Source organism: Brassica napus, chromosome A7 (genome assembly GCF_020379485.1).
Source record: "Brassica napus cultivar Da-Ae chromosome A7, Da-Ae, whole genome shotgun sequence".
Lineage (NCBI taxonomy): Eukaryota > Viridiplantae > Streptophyta > Magnoliopsida > Brassicales > Brassicaceae > Brassica > Brassica napus.
In genome coordinates, this window is record NC_063440.1 from 16,803,526 (window position 1) to 16,820,962 (window position 17,437).

The window sequence follows — 17,437 nt, forward strand, 5'->3', positions numbered from 1 at the left end:
CTTTATGGACCTAAAAAGTCCTACAAATGTAGTTGAACATTCCACTAACTCCAAAGTTCAAAATATAACTAGGATTAGACAGATTTGAAAAAATGAAAGAGAGATGTCGACATAAGAAACATCAAATTTGATTGAAGCTTTCTATGAATCACAAAGATTACTAAATCAAAGAGATCTGATGAATAAATATCTTCCTCTTATTCAACAACTCTGAGCTAAAAAGCCAAAAATGAATCTACACTCTACAAATGTGAAACCAAAGATAAAAAAGGAAGGTTCAAAAAAAAACGAAAGGAAGGTTCAAAAAAATGTGAAACATAGAAAAAGTAATAGTCATAGTTCAAGAAAACTTAGCATGCATTTGTGGTTGTGCAAATATTTACAAGAATATTAACAAAAATTTCATTTCCATGAGTTTGAGGCCTATAGTGTAAAGATGCTCTCTTTGTGTCTACTTAGTGATATCTCCCTCTTGGCTTACCACCAAAGACAAAAGACTTCTAAGAGTCGCGTGAATATCACCAACACATTGTTAGTGCCTTTACACAAAACTTCTCACTCAGATGATTCCAAAGTATCAAAAGTTTTGGTCCAAAAGATAACCCTCTAGGATCTGACCCTTAATATCTACAACTCTTGGATAACTTTTAAAATTAATGTCAATTCAATAAACAACTACCATTTTTTTAGGACAACAAATAAACAACAACTATATATTTGATTAATTGAGGAACTATAAACTGAAGTTCATACATCTCCTTCGAAACGACCAGTGAAACTACTCTCTTTTTTTCTTTGCTTAAACCAGTGAAACTACTTAACACTTATAAAATAACTATTTTCATTTATACGATTTTTATTCTTTAATTCTATCAAAAACAATCTCAACTCCTTGTTTGAGAAGTAGAAAGAAAATCATTTATTTATGTAAATATTGCCTAAAAATAGGTAAGATTACCAATTGATGTAGTCTCTTATGTATCTTCTTAATATCTGTTTTTTTGGAACACTCGTATCTCCTTAATATCATACCACATCAAATGTGTAAAACATTTTTGATTACACATGATCTCATCCATTTATGGTGTTGTTTACCTCTACCACCATATATTACACGGTCAATATTGTACTCTAGTACTACTACAAGTCTATAATCACTCACGAGCAAGGAAAAAAAAGGAAGAGACACACTTGAGCATAATCATGTAAGTCCAAACTATAACAGTAATCATCACATGTTAGTTAATTAGAGGAGTCAGTTATGCTTAATACTGTAACCACTATCCAAATTAATGACATTATAAGATCATTTTCCTCTACTTCTAGAGTGATCTATATAGCCTTATTTTCTAGAAAGAAAGCGGTTTCTCATTTTGATATGCGGTTAGGGAGTAATCAGAGCAATTCAAGTTTTAATTAATGAGTTTTAAGTGGTTGTGGCTAGCTTACTGGTGATCATTGCTAGGAGAAAGTTGTGAATGTTAGTGGATTTGCTACCAAAACCAAAAACATCATTCTCAAATCTTTAATATTTAAACAAGGATCCAATAGTAATTAAAAAACAGAAAAAATATTTGGATTAAGAGTCAACTCTTATCATATATGATGAACTATTGGAAATCTGAGGGTATGGTCGAGGAAAGTGGATTACCTTTTAACATAGTGCTGTTACCACCATTGATAGATTCTTATTATCTGTAATTATCAGCAATTCCAACAAAACTAATCTAGACTAAATGGAGACTGCAAGGTATTTAGAATTGAATCTGAATCAGTACTATGTTATACGAGTGTTGGTGGAGGATATTTCATAGTGGATACTGACTGTCTTCTCATAAGTTTATTATCTTCGTAAAGTAAGAAAAAATGCTACTTAGTTTAAAATGGTAAGAAATCAACAGTTAAAAATTTTAAATACTTGGTCAATAGTCATATTTTACCATAAATTTTATTATAAGTTTACAAAAGAAAAAAACACTAGAAAATAAAAATGGAAAATAAGAAATCATAAAAGAGAAAAAATTAGACCAAAAAAGAAATTTATCCATGAAAAAATCGACATTAATACTAAATATCTTTTTGAGGAATGACATATATCTTACAATCTGGACGATTTCTCTATTTATACTTGTCATATCCTTGTGTATGAACCATTTTAATGGTCTTTTTGGACAACTATGTTATCTATATTTTGAGTTAGAGTTCTAAAGGAGAAACGAAAGGGTATTTTCTCATAGGAACTCGTAGCAAAATTCAATCTTTTAAACACTATATTTGTTTTCAAACCAACTATGCTATAACTTGGTCTCAAAACAAATATGCAATCAGTTACAAAAAAAAAAAAAAAAAAAAAACAAATATGCAAACAACTTGAATCCCGAGTGCAATGCAGGAAACAACATTATAAGAGCATCTCTAACCTATGATACTATTTTAGTGTCAAAATCACACTATTTTAATGTAATTTTAGCACTAAATTGTTTTGAGTCTCCAACCATAACACTAAATATTATACTAAAAGGAATATTTTTTATTATTATATTATTAATTAAGATTCTTTTATTTTTAATATTTTTGATTAATACTAATTATTAAATAAATATATTATATAAAGAAATATTATATTAAAATATTAATAATTTTCAGATATAGATATACTATATAACAAAATATTATATTAAACATTATTTTTAATTTCATAATTAATTTTTCGGTGTTTAAATTAAAATTTGTTATGTATTTAAATAGTTTATATATGTTTTCATATAAATTAATATTTTATATGATTACATTTAGAAGATAACAAAATAATTACGGTATATTTATTTTTATTTAAAATAACTGATGCAGGTATAAAAAGGTAGTATAAATCAAATGTAATGAATTATAATATTTAAACAAACAGTTTTGATTTTTAAAAAAAATTTAAAAAAGTTTTGCTATTGCTACAGTACATCACCAAATATAACGTGACACTGTAGCAAGAAAGATAATTACACTATTATACCGTCACTTTTACAGTCTGGTTGAAGAGAGAAATCGTTAAATTTAACATTATTTTACCGTAATGCCGTTCGCTTGGAGCTGACCTAAACTTCTCTCATTCTTTATTCCATCTTGAAATTTGTGCGCTTATTACCAATTTCATTTCACCTCGAACTCATTATAGTTTTACACAATTTTTCAATTATAATTTTTTATATTTCCATCTCAAAAATTTATAATTTAATCTACTAAAATAAAAGTACAAAATCTAATCTATTAAAACAAAACAAAATTAGATTACTCCTTAGTTTTACCACTTATTTACAATGACATGCCATTGAGATATTTATTAAACATATATTTAAATATGTTTGTCTTTTTTCTAATTTAAATTATAGATTTTTTTAATTGAATCTTAACCAAAATAAATTTTCTAATATATTTCGTATTAAAGTATTAACGTATTAAATGTTTTTTTGATATTTATTAGTAATCAATAATAAAATAAAAACCATATATCATAATCAGTTTATATAATACATAAATAAAAATTGAACAACTGAAAAAAAAAACTCCCAATACCCTTCTTTTAATCACGGTTGGATAGTTGCCCCAAAAAAAAAAAAAAATTCACGGTTGGATCGAGGGTCAGATACCCTCTTAGTCTTACACCATGCTTTATATATATATAGTGTCTACAAAAGACGGTGGAACCGAATAAGTGAATTTAGTCAATGCTTCGTTTTGGGTGAGTGCTACTCGTAAACAAAATATCACATCTCTTAATTTTCTTCTTCATAATCAATCATGAGGTTCACTAGAATTTAAATGCCCATCGTCAGCTAACTTATCAATTTGCGGGTGTCGAAAAATCAACCATCTGAATTTCAAGTCCTTTATATCACCACCACATACAACAAACTGATTATGCTTTAGCGATAGGAACAACAATAAGATTACTCGGCCAAGGGAAATTCATCAATCAAGTACATATAGTGCATGCATGCTTTCACACAAAAAGTCTTGTTAAGGTCTTTGTCAAGAATCGATACCATTTTGTCCTAGCGAAGAATAAACAACAGATGATGACCGTGCTTTATTTTCTTTTGTTTTGGGAATTTACAAGTTAACTTATAGTATGCTCTTCTTTCATTGACAAGCCGTTTTCCTTCCTGATCTTAATCAAGTGCTCTTTAAAGTCTTCATTTTTTTCTTGTTTGAAAATGATGTTTGAGAAAGAGAGATGAAGAGATCAGATTTCACATGATATTTGATTGAAAATACAACTAAACTTTTTTTCCACTAAGTGGTCTTATGTTATGCTATGCACTGACGAAAACATAAATACATAGTATAAATGAAATGGATCATAAGAAACACATGTCATATAACCATATTGAAGCACCAAAAAGCATTTGGTTGATATAGTCAAAATACATCATCATTACCTTACAAAGTCTAAGTACAAACGGAACCGGTCGACAAGTAATTTGGCATGACTTACTAAACTAAAATCTTAATGTTTTTATATTCCTAACGAATACACTTAGCGCTCTTGTTAACGTAAACGAATGTGTGGATCAACAAAATATTAGTACTGATAATAGCAATTACTTGATATCAAAATTTCTATAAGATTATTAGAGAAAATGAACCTTTAATCCATGTGGGGGTTATTGGTTCTAGTACTTTAATGGATTTAGAATTTTTTTTTAACTTGTTCAATCATGTATTTTAATAGAGTTTAAATCTAAACACAATCTATTGTTATTCAAATTATGATTTTAAATTTTATTTTAAAATATAATGTTATTCAATAAATGATTTAAATCCAGTTTTTAAAATTAAATATTACTCAACTTTCAAAATTTTAATATTCTTTGTATTTTAAATTAATTTAAAATCATTTGTTATTTAATCTCATGTATAAATGAGTGAACTCAAATCCAAAGCATACTTCAGAAATTTTAGAATTTTTCAATTTAAGCTATCTCAAATTTTTTAAAATTGATCGATTACAAAACATTAATAATTGATTTTAAATCACTGATTGAATAACATCCCAAATCTTTGTCAAATATTTTGATTTTAAATCAAACAAATAGATTTCAAAATCAAAAGAAGTAAACTATTTTAAATCAAACAAATAGATTTCAAAATCAAAAGAAGTAAATTATTATAAATCAAACAAATGGATTTGCAATTAAAGTTCTAATTATCGCTTTTTCAAACATATACTCCGACAGAAAATTAATAGCACGAATAAGTAATACAACATCAAATTCATCATCTTTATGCTAATGGTATATTTATTTATTTTTTCCGAGGTTTTTTGTTGTCCAAAAAATTCAAGATTCATGTTTGATAATGTACAAATTTGACAAAAGGAGCTTAAGAACCTATCAAAACAAGTGTGAACACATTGCTACTTTGATAGTGTTTCTTCTTAATATATGGCTTCTATTATTTGAATCACACAATAATATGATAACTAATTCATAATGTTTGCATGAAAGACACGTTTTGCTTCCACCTCTTTTGAAATAGTTAAGTGTAATCCGGAGACTTCACTTACTTGCCGAAATTTTAACAGAATAATACAGTGAATGTCAACTGAAGTTTATTAAGAAAAAATAAATATAAAAATTATGAATAATACAAATCCTTCAAAATAACAAGTTTCAACTCAATATTTACTCCTTTGTATTTTACTCTTAAAAAATATCTACAAATTCACTCAAATCCAAATCTAATTCAAATCTTTAAACAAATTCATATTATTGAATAACACATAATTCTAAAATTTGTTTAAAAACCACAGAACCAAAAACAACAAATTTGAAATTGGATTTTAAAGTGACAGAACTAATAACATTAGATTTGCCATATCGATAACACTAGCCAAAAACGGTCTGTAATAGCTACTTAAGTTATCGTTAGCAAAATGTTTTGAAATGAATTGACTCATCAAGCACCAGTGGTCTAGTGGTAGAATAGTACCCTGCCACGGTACAGACCCGGGTTCGATTTCCGGCTGGTGCAATATTATGTTTTTTCCTTACTTTTTAGTCTTGGCGAGTCCGATTCTGTTTCGAGGTAGGCTCAATATTTATATCACTTTAGGGCCTCAGGCCCAACATCTCTATGGGGCCGTAGGCCCAATATCTTTATAATATTTAGAAAGAGAAAACCTCTCCGACAAGTCAAAACACAAAAGGATATCGATTTGCTAATAAAGGAACAACAGAACACTCGAACTTTCCGACCGAATCGATGGCGAATTCAGATACGGTGATGCTCGTGATCAGATCCTCTCGGCCACAGTTTCGCAACAACCGTGACAAGATCGCCTTCGTAGTTCACGCTTCCTTCATCGCCTCCGGTTACAAGCTCGTTGCCACCGGAAGGCCTGCGTTCGCCGAAGACGCTCTTTCTTCCTCTCCTTCTCAAGGTTCGTTTAGTTTATGGTTTCTTCTAGAAGTTTTAAACTAGGGTTTATGATTGTGTGTTTGTGAGTCTAGGCGAGGTTGGGATCGAGGGGTGGAACGAGTTCGAGGAGTACGCGTTTGTGTATGCGAAGAAAGGATCGAAGAAGATTCTGGTTAAGTGTTTGGAGATCGATGATAAGCTTCTTGTTGATGCTGTAGCTGAAGGTGGAAAAGGAGAGCCTGCTCATCTCGAGATTGAGTATGTGTAGTATTCTCTTATTTGTGGTGGATCTCTTCTTATGGTTCTGAAAGTTTGTTTTTTTATGTTTTTGGGAGTGTTGGGAACTATGTTGCTGAGTCGAGAGAGGAAGGTGACTACGATGCAGAGTTTAAGAATCTGGGGAAGTTAGTTACTGATTTGCAGAATCAGATTCTGTACAAGGTTGATGAAGGGCTTAAACCTGTTCGTCCTAGGACCCAGTCCAGGTAATCAATCATCCCCTTGTTCATAAGCTGTTGTTAGATATTATTGTATCTTGATTTTGATGAACAAGGTTTTGCCATGGTTCATATAGTTTTCTTCTCATCGTGAAACTTCGTATTTTTGAAAGCATTCGTTAGTTGTTGGACCAGAATGATTATATGATTTTGTGGTCTTGAAATGTATTCATCTTTTATCATTGGTTGCTTGCAGTTCGGTGACAAATGAAGAGCGTGAGTCTGGATATTACGTTAGAAGGCCTGTTCCGTTAGGTCCTCAGATTCACCCCTCAGGGTAATAATACATCGACCACTTCTGCTTCTTAGTTTTATTAATTATGTCATGACTGTTTTCTTATAACATATTTAGAAAATTAAAACTTGTTGCATTTTGATTTTACTTGTTAGGGTGGTGGTTCCTCCGATACCCGGCCCAGGTTACAGCGATCTCATCCCTGGCCCAGGTGCTGGAGTATACCCGGTCAGGGGTGGTTTTGGCGATGGAAGCATGCTTGTGGGACCGAACGATCCTCGCATGTTCCCTGGAGTTGGTGATCATCAACCTGGCTTCATGGGACCACCGCAACCGTAAGATCTCACTCTCTTTCTTGCATCTTTTTCTCTTACATAGTTGAACACAAGAAAAGCTCTCGATTGTTTCTGACAAATTAACCAGGGACTTCTTTTGGTTTTGACAGGGGTGTTCCACCTCCTGGTGCTCGTTATGATCCTATTGGCCCAGGTTTTGAGCCAGGCCGGTTAGGAAGGTAAGTGGTTATGTTTTTGAACAGAACAGGAACTCCACAATCAAAATCTGTTATCTGACGCTTGTTTGTCTTAAATCTTGATAGGCAACCTCCAAGGAGGCCAGGAGATATTCATCCTGATCTTGAGCATTTTCCCCGCGGTTTTGGTTCAGATTATATATAGTCTAAAGTAAAGCCATCTTCAAAAGAAACAGTGGTCATGACCAACTTCATGTCTGTGTGTTATGAGTCCGCGGTAGTTTCTACGTGCAGACAATAATAGGATCTAGTTTGCTTTGCTTTTTGTCCGAAATTTCTTTCTTTGGTTTTTTTATTCCGCAGTTGGTTGTGTTTTATAACTTTGAAAGTATATATATATAAATAAAGTTGTTCCTTATTTTGCTTTTGATGTCTCTTGTTTCTTGTTTTATGAGATTATGTTGCTTCTAATGTGTGTTTCACTGTTAGATTTCCATTTAAAGGTACTCTGACATTTAGGTTTCTCAATTTTTGTTGCTTCGTTTCAATAGCTTCCTCTTTCGTTCTTGTACTATGGGCAAGAGTTATTGAGGTTTACAAGCTTGGTTCTGATCTTGAATCCAGAAGGCTCAAACTTCTAGTTAGGAGTGACTTTTTTCTTTTATGGGCTTTAACACGATGCAGTTCCGAACAAATTTTTGCAGATAACATGAAGTATGCTGTGGTTATTCTCTTTTCGTTGAGAAAACAAAATAATTTTTAGAATGGACTGGTACTCACTATTTTGCGCGTATTTGTTACTTGACAAAATAGCGCATATTTGTTACATGACTTGCTTTGTACGAGTAATAAAATATTAGATTTGTACTTGACTTATTAAAAAAGAATATTTGTTATTTCGAATATTTAATCAAAAATAAATTGTTTGCAAGTTACTTGTCTCGTTCTATTACTTGATATTTATAAGTATTTGTAAATTATTTATGAGTACTTGTGAACTATTACACGTATAACTACGACAACCAACCTTTAGATATAACAACAAACATCACCAATTAAAAAGTAAATAAATAAACAATTATTATCCAATTTACTCGAATTGGAATTCGTAGTAACCAGAATATTTATCATATATATATATATATATATATATATATATCTTTATATATAAAGTAGGGTTTATTCCCTCCTGGTTGCGCCACGTCAGCTGCCACCTAGATAATTCGCTTCCTCTCACGGTGACACGTGGCGGCATCCATGTGAAACTCGGCGTTTCATTTACGATGGAAACGTACCGGGCTTACTTCGTGTTTCATGATGGGCTCTAGAAATGTTATTCACTGCAGCCCGAAAGATTCTACTCGCCTCTAACCCTAATTTTGATCGATCACGTGAAAGCATTTCGTTCATCCTTTTCTGCAGTGGGTATGACGCCTGTGATTCCTTTATCTCGATCTCATACTCTCTTTCTATCTCTTGAGATAATCTGATTTGTGTTGTTATGACTTTTTCGAGATCTTCTTCTCTGACTTGAAGTCCAGCAAATGCTCTTATGTCGTCGAGCCAAGGCTACTGCGGTTCTGGGATGCGAGGAACGTCAAATGCGGTGGTGAGCTGATGTGGATCGATACGGTGCTTATGGACGTGAATGTAAGATCGTTTCTTCAATTTTTTTTTGTAGATCTGTATTCGATCATTGATGAAGCGTGTTGGGCTGTAGATTTAGTCTCTCTGTCCGGCCAGGTTACATGGGGCTCTCCCTCTAACCCTAACTCCGCTCGATCGAAGAATTTGAGATCGTCTCCCCTCTTTGTGCGGCCGCCGTGACGTCCGAGCTTCGATATCTGAAACGGCCTGAGTTATGAACTTCGCTATCTAATTGTCCGAGTTATGGCTTTTGTGTGTTCAATCATCATAAGCTCTCTCTTTCTCTCTCGATAGTTTAATTTTCTCTCTTTATCAATCTGCTATTTTTCATGGATCGATTTTGTTTGTTATGCATTTCTAAACTCTTTTGATGTATTTTCCCAATGTTTCTACCAAGCTTTGACTTAAATCTTCAGGGCTCTCATTCCTTCAGTGGCTCGATTCCATTTTTCTTGGGGTGACGCTGACTATCACCATGAGACACTTGATAATCTAAAAAAATGCTGTACGTTCTCTTCTTCTGTTTGGATGATTAGATTTAATGTTTTTGTATTTGCAGAGTACTTTTTGGGTTCTTTAAGTTATGCTTGATATCATGGGATATCATATTTCTAATCAATGGTTTAGTGTGTTTGCTTTTAGTTATTTTTTTTCATTTCCTAATAGCATGAGATCTCTATTTTCTTAGGCTTCTAGGAATGGCAAATTTTCAAATTCACTTTTCTGATTTGAAGGCTGGCCACTGTAGGCAATTTGTGGTGATCCGTCTTCTTCGATAATGGATGGCTCACAATGTAATAAAGGAGGGATTTTATAATTGTAACATGGTCTTGCTCGACGAGAAGGTTCTCTTCTTCAACCTTAAAACCTTAGATCTTTTATTGATTTCCTATTCTCCTACTTCTATAACCCTGCTTTTACAACCCTTTTAAATTAAGGATCCATCACCACACATAAGCTTAACACTTTCAAGATCTATTGAGGGAAGCATCAACCGTGACATTGATTTTCCGGGTTTGTTTCTCAACTAATAACGTCCCAACAGACCTTTCCTAAAAACATATTAATAAATCCTGTTTACTCAACTTATGTAACAAATGTTTTTTGCAGATGTTTTTTGTCAGGTGATGAGTATCAACCTTTTGTAACAATGAAAGCCAGTCTATTCAGCTTCTGATGTTAACAATCCCAATGGACGGGTAATTTTCCACAACGATAATGGTTTAGTGCATCCAGTAAAGATGGTTTTTAAATAACGTTGACCCTCCTCTGCAGGGAAACTACGGTTTATGTCAGCATTTTTTATTTGATAGCTAATCTACTTCATGAAAGGTAAGTACTCTTGCGTGTTGAGCCAAATGTGACGAATACAACCCACATCTATACGAAATTATTTGGAGATGAACATAAATCAGCTCTTATCTGTCAGTTTTAATTACATAAAGTTGTCAGTTAAAATTCTTGCCTACTGTCTTATGCCAGGTCGCTTACTTCTGAAAGAAATTTCAGATTATGCTTTCATTTAAATACTACATTAAAACACATGTTATGTAGAGCTCAGGAAGGCCTCTCTTCAGCTTCTGTCAAGTATGGCAGGATTAAGAAACTTGAATCTGTCGCTCTCACTGAGTCGAAAAATACCAACGCCCACCACTTGCTAATTTCGCACACCAGGTAAGGTTCCTACATATTTTACTTATTGTACATATCACCATGAATGAGACTGGACTCACAATAGTTTTGTTGGTAGAGTGGTGAGGACCATCCAAATGATGATATGACAGGGGCTGTTAATCTCTCCATGGACTCAAACCCAATTGTAAACAACATTGGTCCAGATTACCAACCAGTGTGATACTGCTGCAACAATCGAAGGATGTTCATAAGTTTCTGAACCAATTTCTCTGCAAATTGATCCACTGGTCAACACGAAGAGGAAACAACTGATGGTGGCAAGGGTCCAAATCTTAAGAAGCCCCCAAATGCATGATCACTCCAACGATGGAGACAATGAAGCTGGAAAAAAAATTTCCCAATTCCATTTCCGTTTCCTCAGTTTTTATACTTCACTCAGTAATGTTGTCTTTTTTAGTTATCCAGTTCTGGTTTTCTTAAGTTTAAGTATAATTGGTACACCTGGTGATTTTAGTATTTATTTTGTGGTTCTGAATTTTTTTACTAACCAGAATTTTGGTTTCATATTGTTCTGTTATTATTTTGGAAACACTCAAAATATATATAGCAACAATAAACATATTTAATTTTTAAAAATTTAAGTAAGAGAAGTCTGGAGATAAAAAAAAGTAAGAGAAGTCTGTCTTAGAGACAAGGATTAAAATTAAAATAAATGATATCATACAAATACACTTGCGTAACTGGATTTTATATACATCTGAATTTTTAATAATTTTGATAAATTAAATTTGTTGGTACAAAAAAAAACGAGAGAGAAATTTTGATTGCTTAATAATGAAAGAATAAGATTAAATATTGTTTCATTATATTATTCATCTTAACACATGTATTTCATAATTATGAAAACTAAAAATTATAATGAGAAACTATCATATAAGTTTTTTTTTTTGTTTTTGAAACAGACTGCCTTATATGAGTGTGAATATATATATATATATATATATCTTTATATATAAAGAAGGGTTTCCTCTCTCCAGAGCCTTCCACGTCGGATGCCAGGTCAATACGTCGAGGTCTCAAAATATGTTTCAGGAGACGATCTTGCACGCCACCATTGGTGATAATCGTCAACAAAATTCCGAGAAAGGATGGCCTGTTTCTCCATTGCCTGATGATGAATTACTACTCGCCCCTCCAGATTCAGACTTGGTATGAACTGACTTGCCAATAATCAATAGTCTTGAAAAGATTGAGTTTATATATTTGGGAGATGGTATTTGGTTTCGTTTGTTGAATTTTGTTCATTGCCGTATTGCAGGCGACTATAGAGTTTCATATAATTATTTAAAAGAGCTTTCACCTCATTTTGAAGAAAGAATTTTTGGTAACTATATAAATATGTCAAGTTGTATAATTATTTGTAAACTTTATTTCTAAAGTTTGCAATAAATTATATATTTTTAGTAGTTACCTAACATAATTAGTCAAGAATATTTGTACTCAAAAAATCCGAATCATCCGAAAATCAAAGTCTCATATTCTATTAGACCTCTATTAGACATGATAATATATTTGAACGGTTCTTAAAGTATTATATCCGAAAACCAATGTCAAATTCAACTCTCACCGAAAACCAAACAAAATTTTGAAAATTGTTTGAACATAATAAATCTTAATATATTCTGTTATATATATATATATATATATATGTAAATGGGTTAATATGATTTTCACTATCTTTAAGTAAAATCACATTTAATATATATTTTTAAATCGAATAACATATATAAAACCCAACTAAATGAGTTTATATAAATATTTATTTCTATTAAAAATCCACATAACAAGATTTTACCGTTGTTTTAGTTTGTTCTCTTTAGGTTTAAAAAAATATTCATTCGCATATTCTGATAGAAAGAGATATATATAAATAAAAATTCAAAAGTAAAATCGTTTTAGTAGTTCCTAAGTGTTGTTTGAAAATTAAAATTTAGTTTATTATAAGAAATATATATATATATATATCAAATATATTATATTTAAATATTTATTCGGATTTATATATTATGTATTTAATGTAAACGATATTTATACATATGTATATATATTAAAAATATATTTTCTATATAATTTTAAAATCATTTGTATTTTGTAATAGAAATTTAAATTTCGATCACATATTTTTCAATGGGATCTTAAAAATATTCAAATACAATGACATGTACAAAATTTAACTAATATGTATATTCTTAAATGATAAAAAAATATATTAAACGTTTACTTTAATTGTTAAAATTATTTTAAAATTTACATCCCGCCCGTAGGGCGGGCCGGCCCTAGTATATATATATATTAACCTTAACTTTCTTATCCAAACTGAATTAAAAAAAAATACATGAACAAAATCCGAATAAAATTTCATTATTAACTAAATGGTTTCTATATCTCTATAAGCAAGAAATTGAAAATAGAAAAAGAAATAGAAATGAATCGAAAACCAAACAACAATGTCTAATACCAATCCACAAATATACACAAACCAGTAATCCAACAAATAACATCCTTCGGACGAAAAAACCAGTAGTTAAGCTATAACTCAAAGCTATCTTCTTCTTCATTCGTTTCCCACTAGACTAGAATTATCTTTTGCCTACGATCAGGTGACAATATCAGTCTTGCAGACAGTAGTCTGTTATTATTTCTAGAGCATGATAGATTAAGCAATAAACTAGCCCATTGACAAGAATATGGCCAGCTTCTTTCTCCCTCGGTACCTCATTTGCTTCCGCCTAATTTATTTGTATTTTTTTTTGATCAAATTTTTATTTGTATTTTTTCTCTTCATCTAAGTTAGAAAATGTTTTTATTTTTTGCAAGTCCCATTTATTTATAATTTGGAATCTGTTAACTTAAAACTAATTGATGATTAGTGGATTTGTCATAATTTTTTATATATTACTTAATGTTTCTTAAAATTTTTGATGTGTGATATATATCCCTAATATCATTCTTCGAGATGATGGTTCTTATCGGCCATAAATCTTGGAACTTTAGGACATTTATACTTGATCGAGCGAGTTTAATACAACTTTTATATATGGTTAGAAAGATTAATCATGACATTTATACCCGGTCGGAAAAGTTAATTTTAATTTTAATTAAGAATTTATGGTATTTAGGATCTGGACTCTGATACCATATTAGATTTGGATTTAATTATAGAATTTAAACTTAAAACTAATTAACAATTAGTAGATTGATCATAACTTTTTATATATTATTTAATGTTTTTTAAAATTCTTGATATGGAATATATATCCCTAAATAGAATCCGTTGCAAGGCCAAAGCAATTTTTGTTATTAGTTATGGAATCTAGAACATATGTTTTTCGATACAGTTCAAAATTTGGTATTTCTATATAAAGAAATTATTATTTCTCTCTGCATTTTTTATAAAATTTGGATTTTTTCCTTGTAAAATATTCTAATATTTGTCTCCATCAAGTTCTTGTATCTCTAGCACGAGCTAATTTAAACTATTTTGGATTTTATACAAACTGTTTAGCCGATCCCACCGCATGTTCATGTGAACATCACATGGAGTGGTCCCAGCAAAAGACACCAAAATACTTGATTTTTTGTCAACCACCAAAAATACTTGATATTATTATTAGGAAAGACACCAAAAAGAAATCTAATAAAAATCTCTGTGTTTTTTTTGTTTGTGTATATCGACAACTACTATGGGATTTCAAATATTAATATTATTTTAAATAGAACAAACACAGCCAAGAAAAAAGGTTCTTTTATTAAAAACATAAATTGCGACATTATTTTTGGCGAAACATATGAGATAAAGAATCTCTTTTTAGTTATCCTTGACAATGGTGACAGGGCACGGCGCGTGGTCGATCACAAAGCTGCTCACGCTTCCCATTATTATCCTGTTTCAATATTTGAACTAAATTAGCCATTTACACGACGGAAATAATCTCATCACGCATTTGCAAAAAAAAAAATAACAGTTTTAATTAACAAATAAAGGTTAAATATTGATAAACGTCAGACAGATATGTAAAAAAAGGAAACTTGGCCTACTAACCAAAAAAAACACAAATTCACTAACCACCAAACCATATTCTCTCTCCTACTTTTTCTTCCTATTTCTCTCAACCTTATCCAATTTCCATTTCCATTTTGATTATTTAGCAAGGAAGCCCTTAAAAAAACGTGTAACCTGTGATTTTTGACTTTTTGTGGCTTGCGTGCAAGTGTTAACCATTGATTAGGTTCTCTAAAAAAATCTAAATAGAATGTTTCTTAGATAACAGATAAAGATAGTTGTTCTGTGTTCAAAGAAAAGATAACAAATAAAGACGAAACTTTCAAAGCTAAACTTTAAACACATAACTAATTATCATTTTTCTATGATCTTATGAAGTGAAATGAAATTAAAAATATTAGGTTTTTAAATAAAAATAAAACATTAAGTTTTCCAAAAAGTGAAATGGAATTTATGAATTAAAAGAGGTGAAGAGAAACCTTTGAAGGGCACTGAGTCCTCTGCTTCCCATGACAATAGAATCAAGTTTGAGTTCTTTAACAGCATCAACAAGCTTCTCTCTTGCATCTCCCCAGTATAGTTTTGTCACTACATGCACCTATTATAACCAAACCGGTAATTAATACGTCGCAAAAATGTATTTTGATAAAGATCAAGTAGTGTAATTATCTATTTAAAAACCTCTTTCTTCCTTGAACCAGTGTCGAGCATGTCAAGACATGCGATGTCGATCTTGACACCGTAGTTCTCCATGATCTTCGGTTCCCTAAACTCAGCCAACGGTATGAGAGCTGCATCACCAAGTTAAAAGGATTAAACCGATATTTCGATTTCAAAATTTCCAAAACCGGATTAAAAGAGACTTACGAGAACCGGATTCGAGCCAGAGGGCGTTACGAGATTCAGCTTCAGAGGTTGGTAGTGTGTGGATGATGTAAAGTGTGTCTCCTTTGTCAGCTAAGTTCTCGATGGCCCATTTGAGTGCGTTCTTGCTGCTCTCTGAGAAATCCATCGCGATTCCGATCTTCCTGTCTTTAGGCATCGTTCTTGGTTTTCTTGATCGAACTTGGAAAGACTTTTGTTCAGATTTTTACAGAGAGAGATGGTGAAGAGTTGTGAGAATGTAGCTTTCTAGCTACGAATGTTAAAGTTATAGGGTTTGAATAAAGCAGAGACAAAGACAAAGAATGAAGTTTCGACGAAGTTTCATCTGTGGGATCCATTGGTTTCATCTAAACCGTCCAATTTCAACATCGTACGGTGGTATGAGATTTTTCTATTAATGAATAAACTTAAATCTATATATATATAAAAATGTTTGCCTCCCTCCTGTTGTGCCACATAGGCAGCCACGTCATAAACTAGAAGAACCAGAGCGTGACACGTCAGCTTGCCTAAACATGGGTTTACAAAATATTTCGTTTCACTGTTTTTAAATGGGCTATTAAGTTGGCCTCAAACACATAAAAAGTCTGGTCAGAGAATTATCAAGCGAAAGCCCTAGATTTTATGGGCCATCCGAGACACCTCATCATCTTCTCCTTCGTATGACCTCGCCGTCGATCTATACAGAGTTGGACACTAACTATTAAAAAATATTAGTGGAATTTTAAATCAATGATTTCATATAACAGAAACAAGGAAGCTTTAGAAGGATCGAGAATGGTCTTTACCAGAAACTACAGAAACATGAACGATTATCTAACATGGTATCGAGTTCGTTCTAACCATGGTAAGATTTCAGCGAGAATCAAATGAAGCTTCGAGAAAATGGTACTCGATGAAGAAACTGGAGATGAAAGAAACTGAAGATTAGAAGCTGCGCACGAGCCATTAGAGTCTTCAGAACACCAGGGGTATAGGTCACCAACTCACTCATTCACCATTGATTTAAGAAAAGGAAGATGTGAAATAGCTGTCGCCGCAGGTTTTCGACGGAGAACAAAAGAAAAAGATAAGAAGAGGAATAAGATTGGTGGGCCTAAGGTGAAAAATGTTAATATATGCTCAAGTTTTGTATTCTCTTTCGGACCCATCTAAGCCCATAAACAAGAAAGTGTCCAGCAAGTGTAGATAAGGACTTTTCTATTCCCGAGATACTCAAATGCTTTAGATAGTATGTTCGACTATTTAGGTTTATATACTCGAATGCTTTAGATAATATATTTGACTATTTAGGTTTATTTTGTTTCTTTAATTATTGTCTATCTCTCTCTCTATAATGTATTTTCAGGGGAACAATATTAATATTTAATATTGAAATAAAATACATAAATATTTGCATATTTTTTTTTTTTAATATTTGCATAGTTTGAACAAGGGAAAATCATGGATGCAAGGCCTTGAAATAAGGACCGTTAAGCCAAAAGTTGTCTTTCATGTTGCAAATAGTTTATAGAAATTTCTAAATATGCATTTGATAAGTTGGCCAATATTGACCTCCACAAATTATCGTATCAAGGACTATGTATCTT

At 31.7% G+C, this 17,437-nt stretch overlaps 2 protein-coding genes, 1 long non-coding RNA gene and 1 other non-coding gene across 9 annotated transcripts; 3 read left to right on the plus strand and 1 right to left on the minus strand.

The window, feature by feature from the left end:
• The first annotated feature begins 5,956 nt into the window (after window positions 1–5,956).
• Window positions 5,957–6,027, plus strand: TRNAG-GCC. The gene has a single exon. It is a non-coding gene; the product is annotated as a tRNA-Gly (tRNA).
• A 144-nt stretch (window positions 6,028–6,171) lies between these two features.
• LOC106352852 (probable proteasome inhibitor) lies at window positions 6,172–8,043 on the plus strand. The gene is made up of 7 exons (XM_013792494.3): window positions 6,172–6,436; window positions 6,507–6,672; window positions 6,750–6,899; window positions 7,108–7,188; window positions 7,302–7,481; window positions 7,592–7,660; window positions 7,745–8,043. The coding sequence occupies exons 1-7, from the start codon at window positions 6,259–6,261 to the stop codon at window positions 7,821–7,823; spliced, it is 903 nt and encodes a 300-aa protein (XP_013647948.1). The 5' UTR covers window positions 6,172–6,258; the 3' UTR covers window positions 7,824–8,043.
• A 753-nt stretch (window positions 8,044–8,796) lies between these two features.
• Window positions 8,797–11,464, plus strand: LOC106403510. 6 transcript variants are annotated; one of them, XR_001280980.3, is made up of 9 exons: window positions 8,797–9,043; window positions 9,134–9,268; window positions 9,339–9,770; window positions 9,954–10,110; window positions 10,204–10,279; window positions 10,376–10,464; window positions 10,541–10,597; window positions 10,748–10,939; window positions 11,016–11,464. It is a non-coding gene; the product is annotated as an uncharacterized LOC106403510 (long non-coding RNA). The 6 variants fall into 6 exon arrangements; XR_001280979.3 differs by having other exon boundaries at window positions 8,798–9,043; window positions 10,000–10,110; XR_001280976.3 differs by having other exon boundaries at window positions 8,801–9,043; window positions 10,014–10,110.
• A 3,167-nt stretch (window positions 11,465–14,631) lies between these two features.
• Window positions 14,632–16,134, minus strand: LOC106368665 (universal stress protein PHOS34-like). Its single transcript, XM_048737002.1, has 4 exons — window positions 15,831–16,134; window positions 15,645–15,754; window positions 15,443–15,561; window positions 14,632–14,844 (listed from the first exon to the last, which is right to left on the minus strand). Exons 1-4 carry the CDS (start codon window positions 16,003–16,005, stop codon window positions 14,769–14,771), a joined length of 480 nt encoding a protein of 159 aa, XP_048592959.1. The 5' UTR covers window positions 16,006–16,134; the 3' UTR covers window positions 14,632–14,768.
• Between the last annotated feature and the right edge of the window lie 1,303 nt (window positions 16,135–17,437).

Bases quoted from the DNA above. Each gene is read 5' to 3' on its own strand.
- LOC106352852 (XM_013792494.3), top strand. From the start codon at position 6,259: ATGGCGAATTCAGATACGGTGATGCTCGTGATCAGATCCTCTCGGCCA. The intron at 7,482-7,591 runs GTAAGATCTCAC...TGGTTTTGACAG, and splicing joins TTCATGGGACCACCGCAACC to GGGTGTTCCACCTCCTGGTG. The intron at 7,661-7,744 runs GTAAGTGGTTAT...AAATCTTGATAG, and splicing joins GAGCCAGGCCGGTTAGGAAG to GCAACCTCCAAGGAGGCCAG.
- LOC106368665 (XM_048737002.1), bottom strand. From the start codon at position 16,005: ATGCCTAAAGACAGGAAGATCGGAATCGCGATGGATTTCTCAGAGAGC. The intron at 15,755-15,830 runs GTAAGTCTCTTT...TTGGTGATGCAG, and splicing joins CTGGCTCGAATCCGGTTCTC to CTCTCATACCGTTGGCTGAG. The intron at 15,562-15,644 runs GTTTTTAAATAG...TGGTTATAATAG, and splicing joins CTGGTTCAAGGAAGAAAGAG to GTGCATGTAGTGACAAAACT.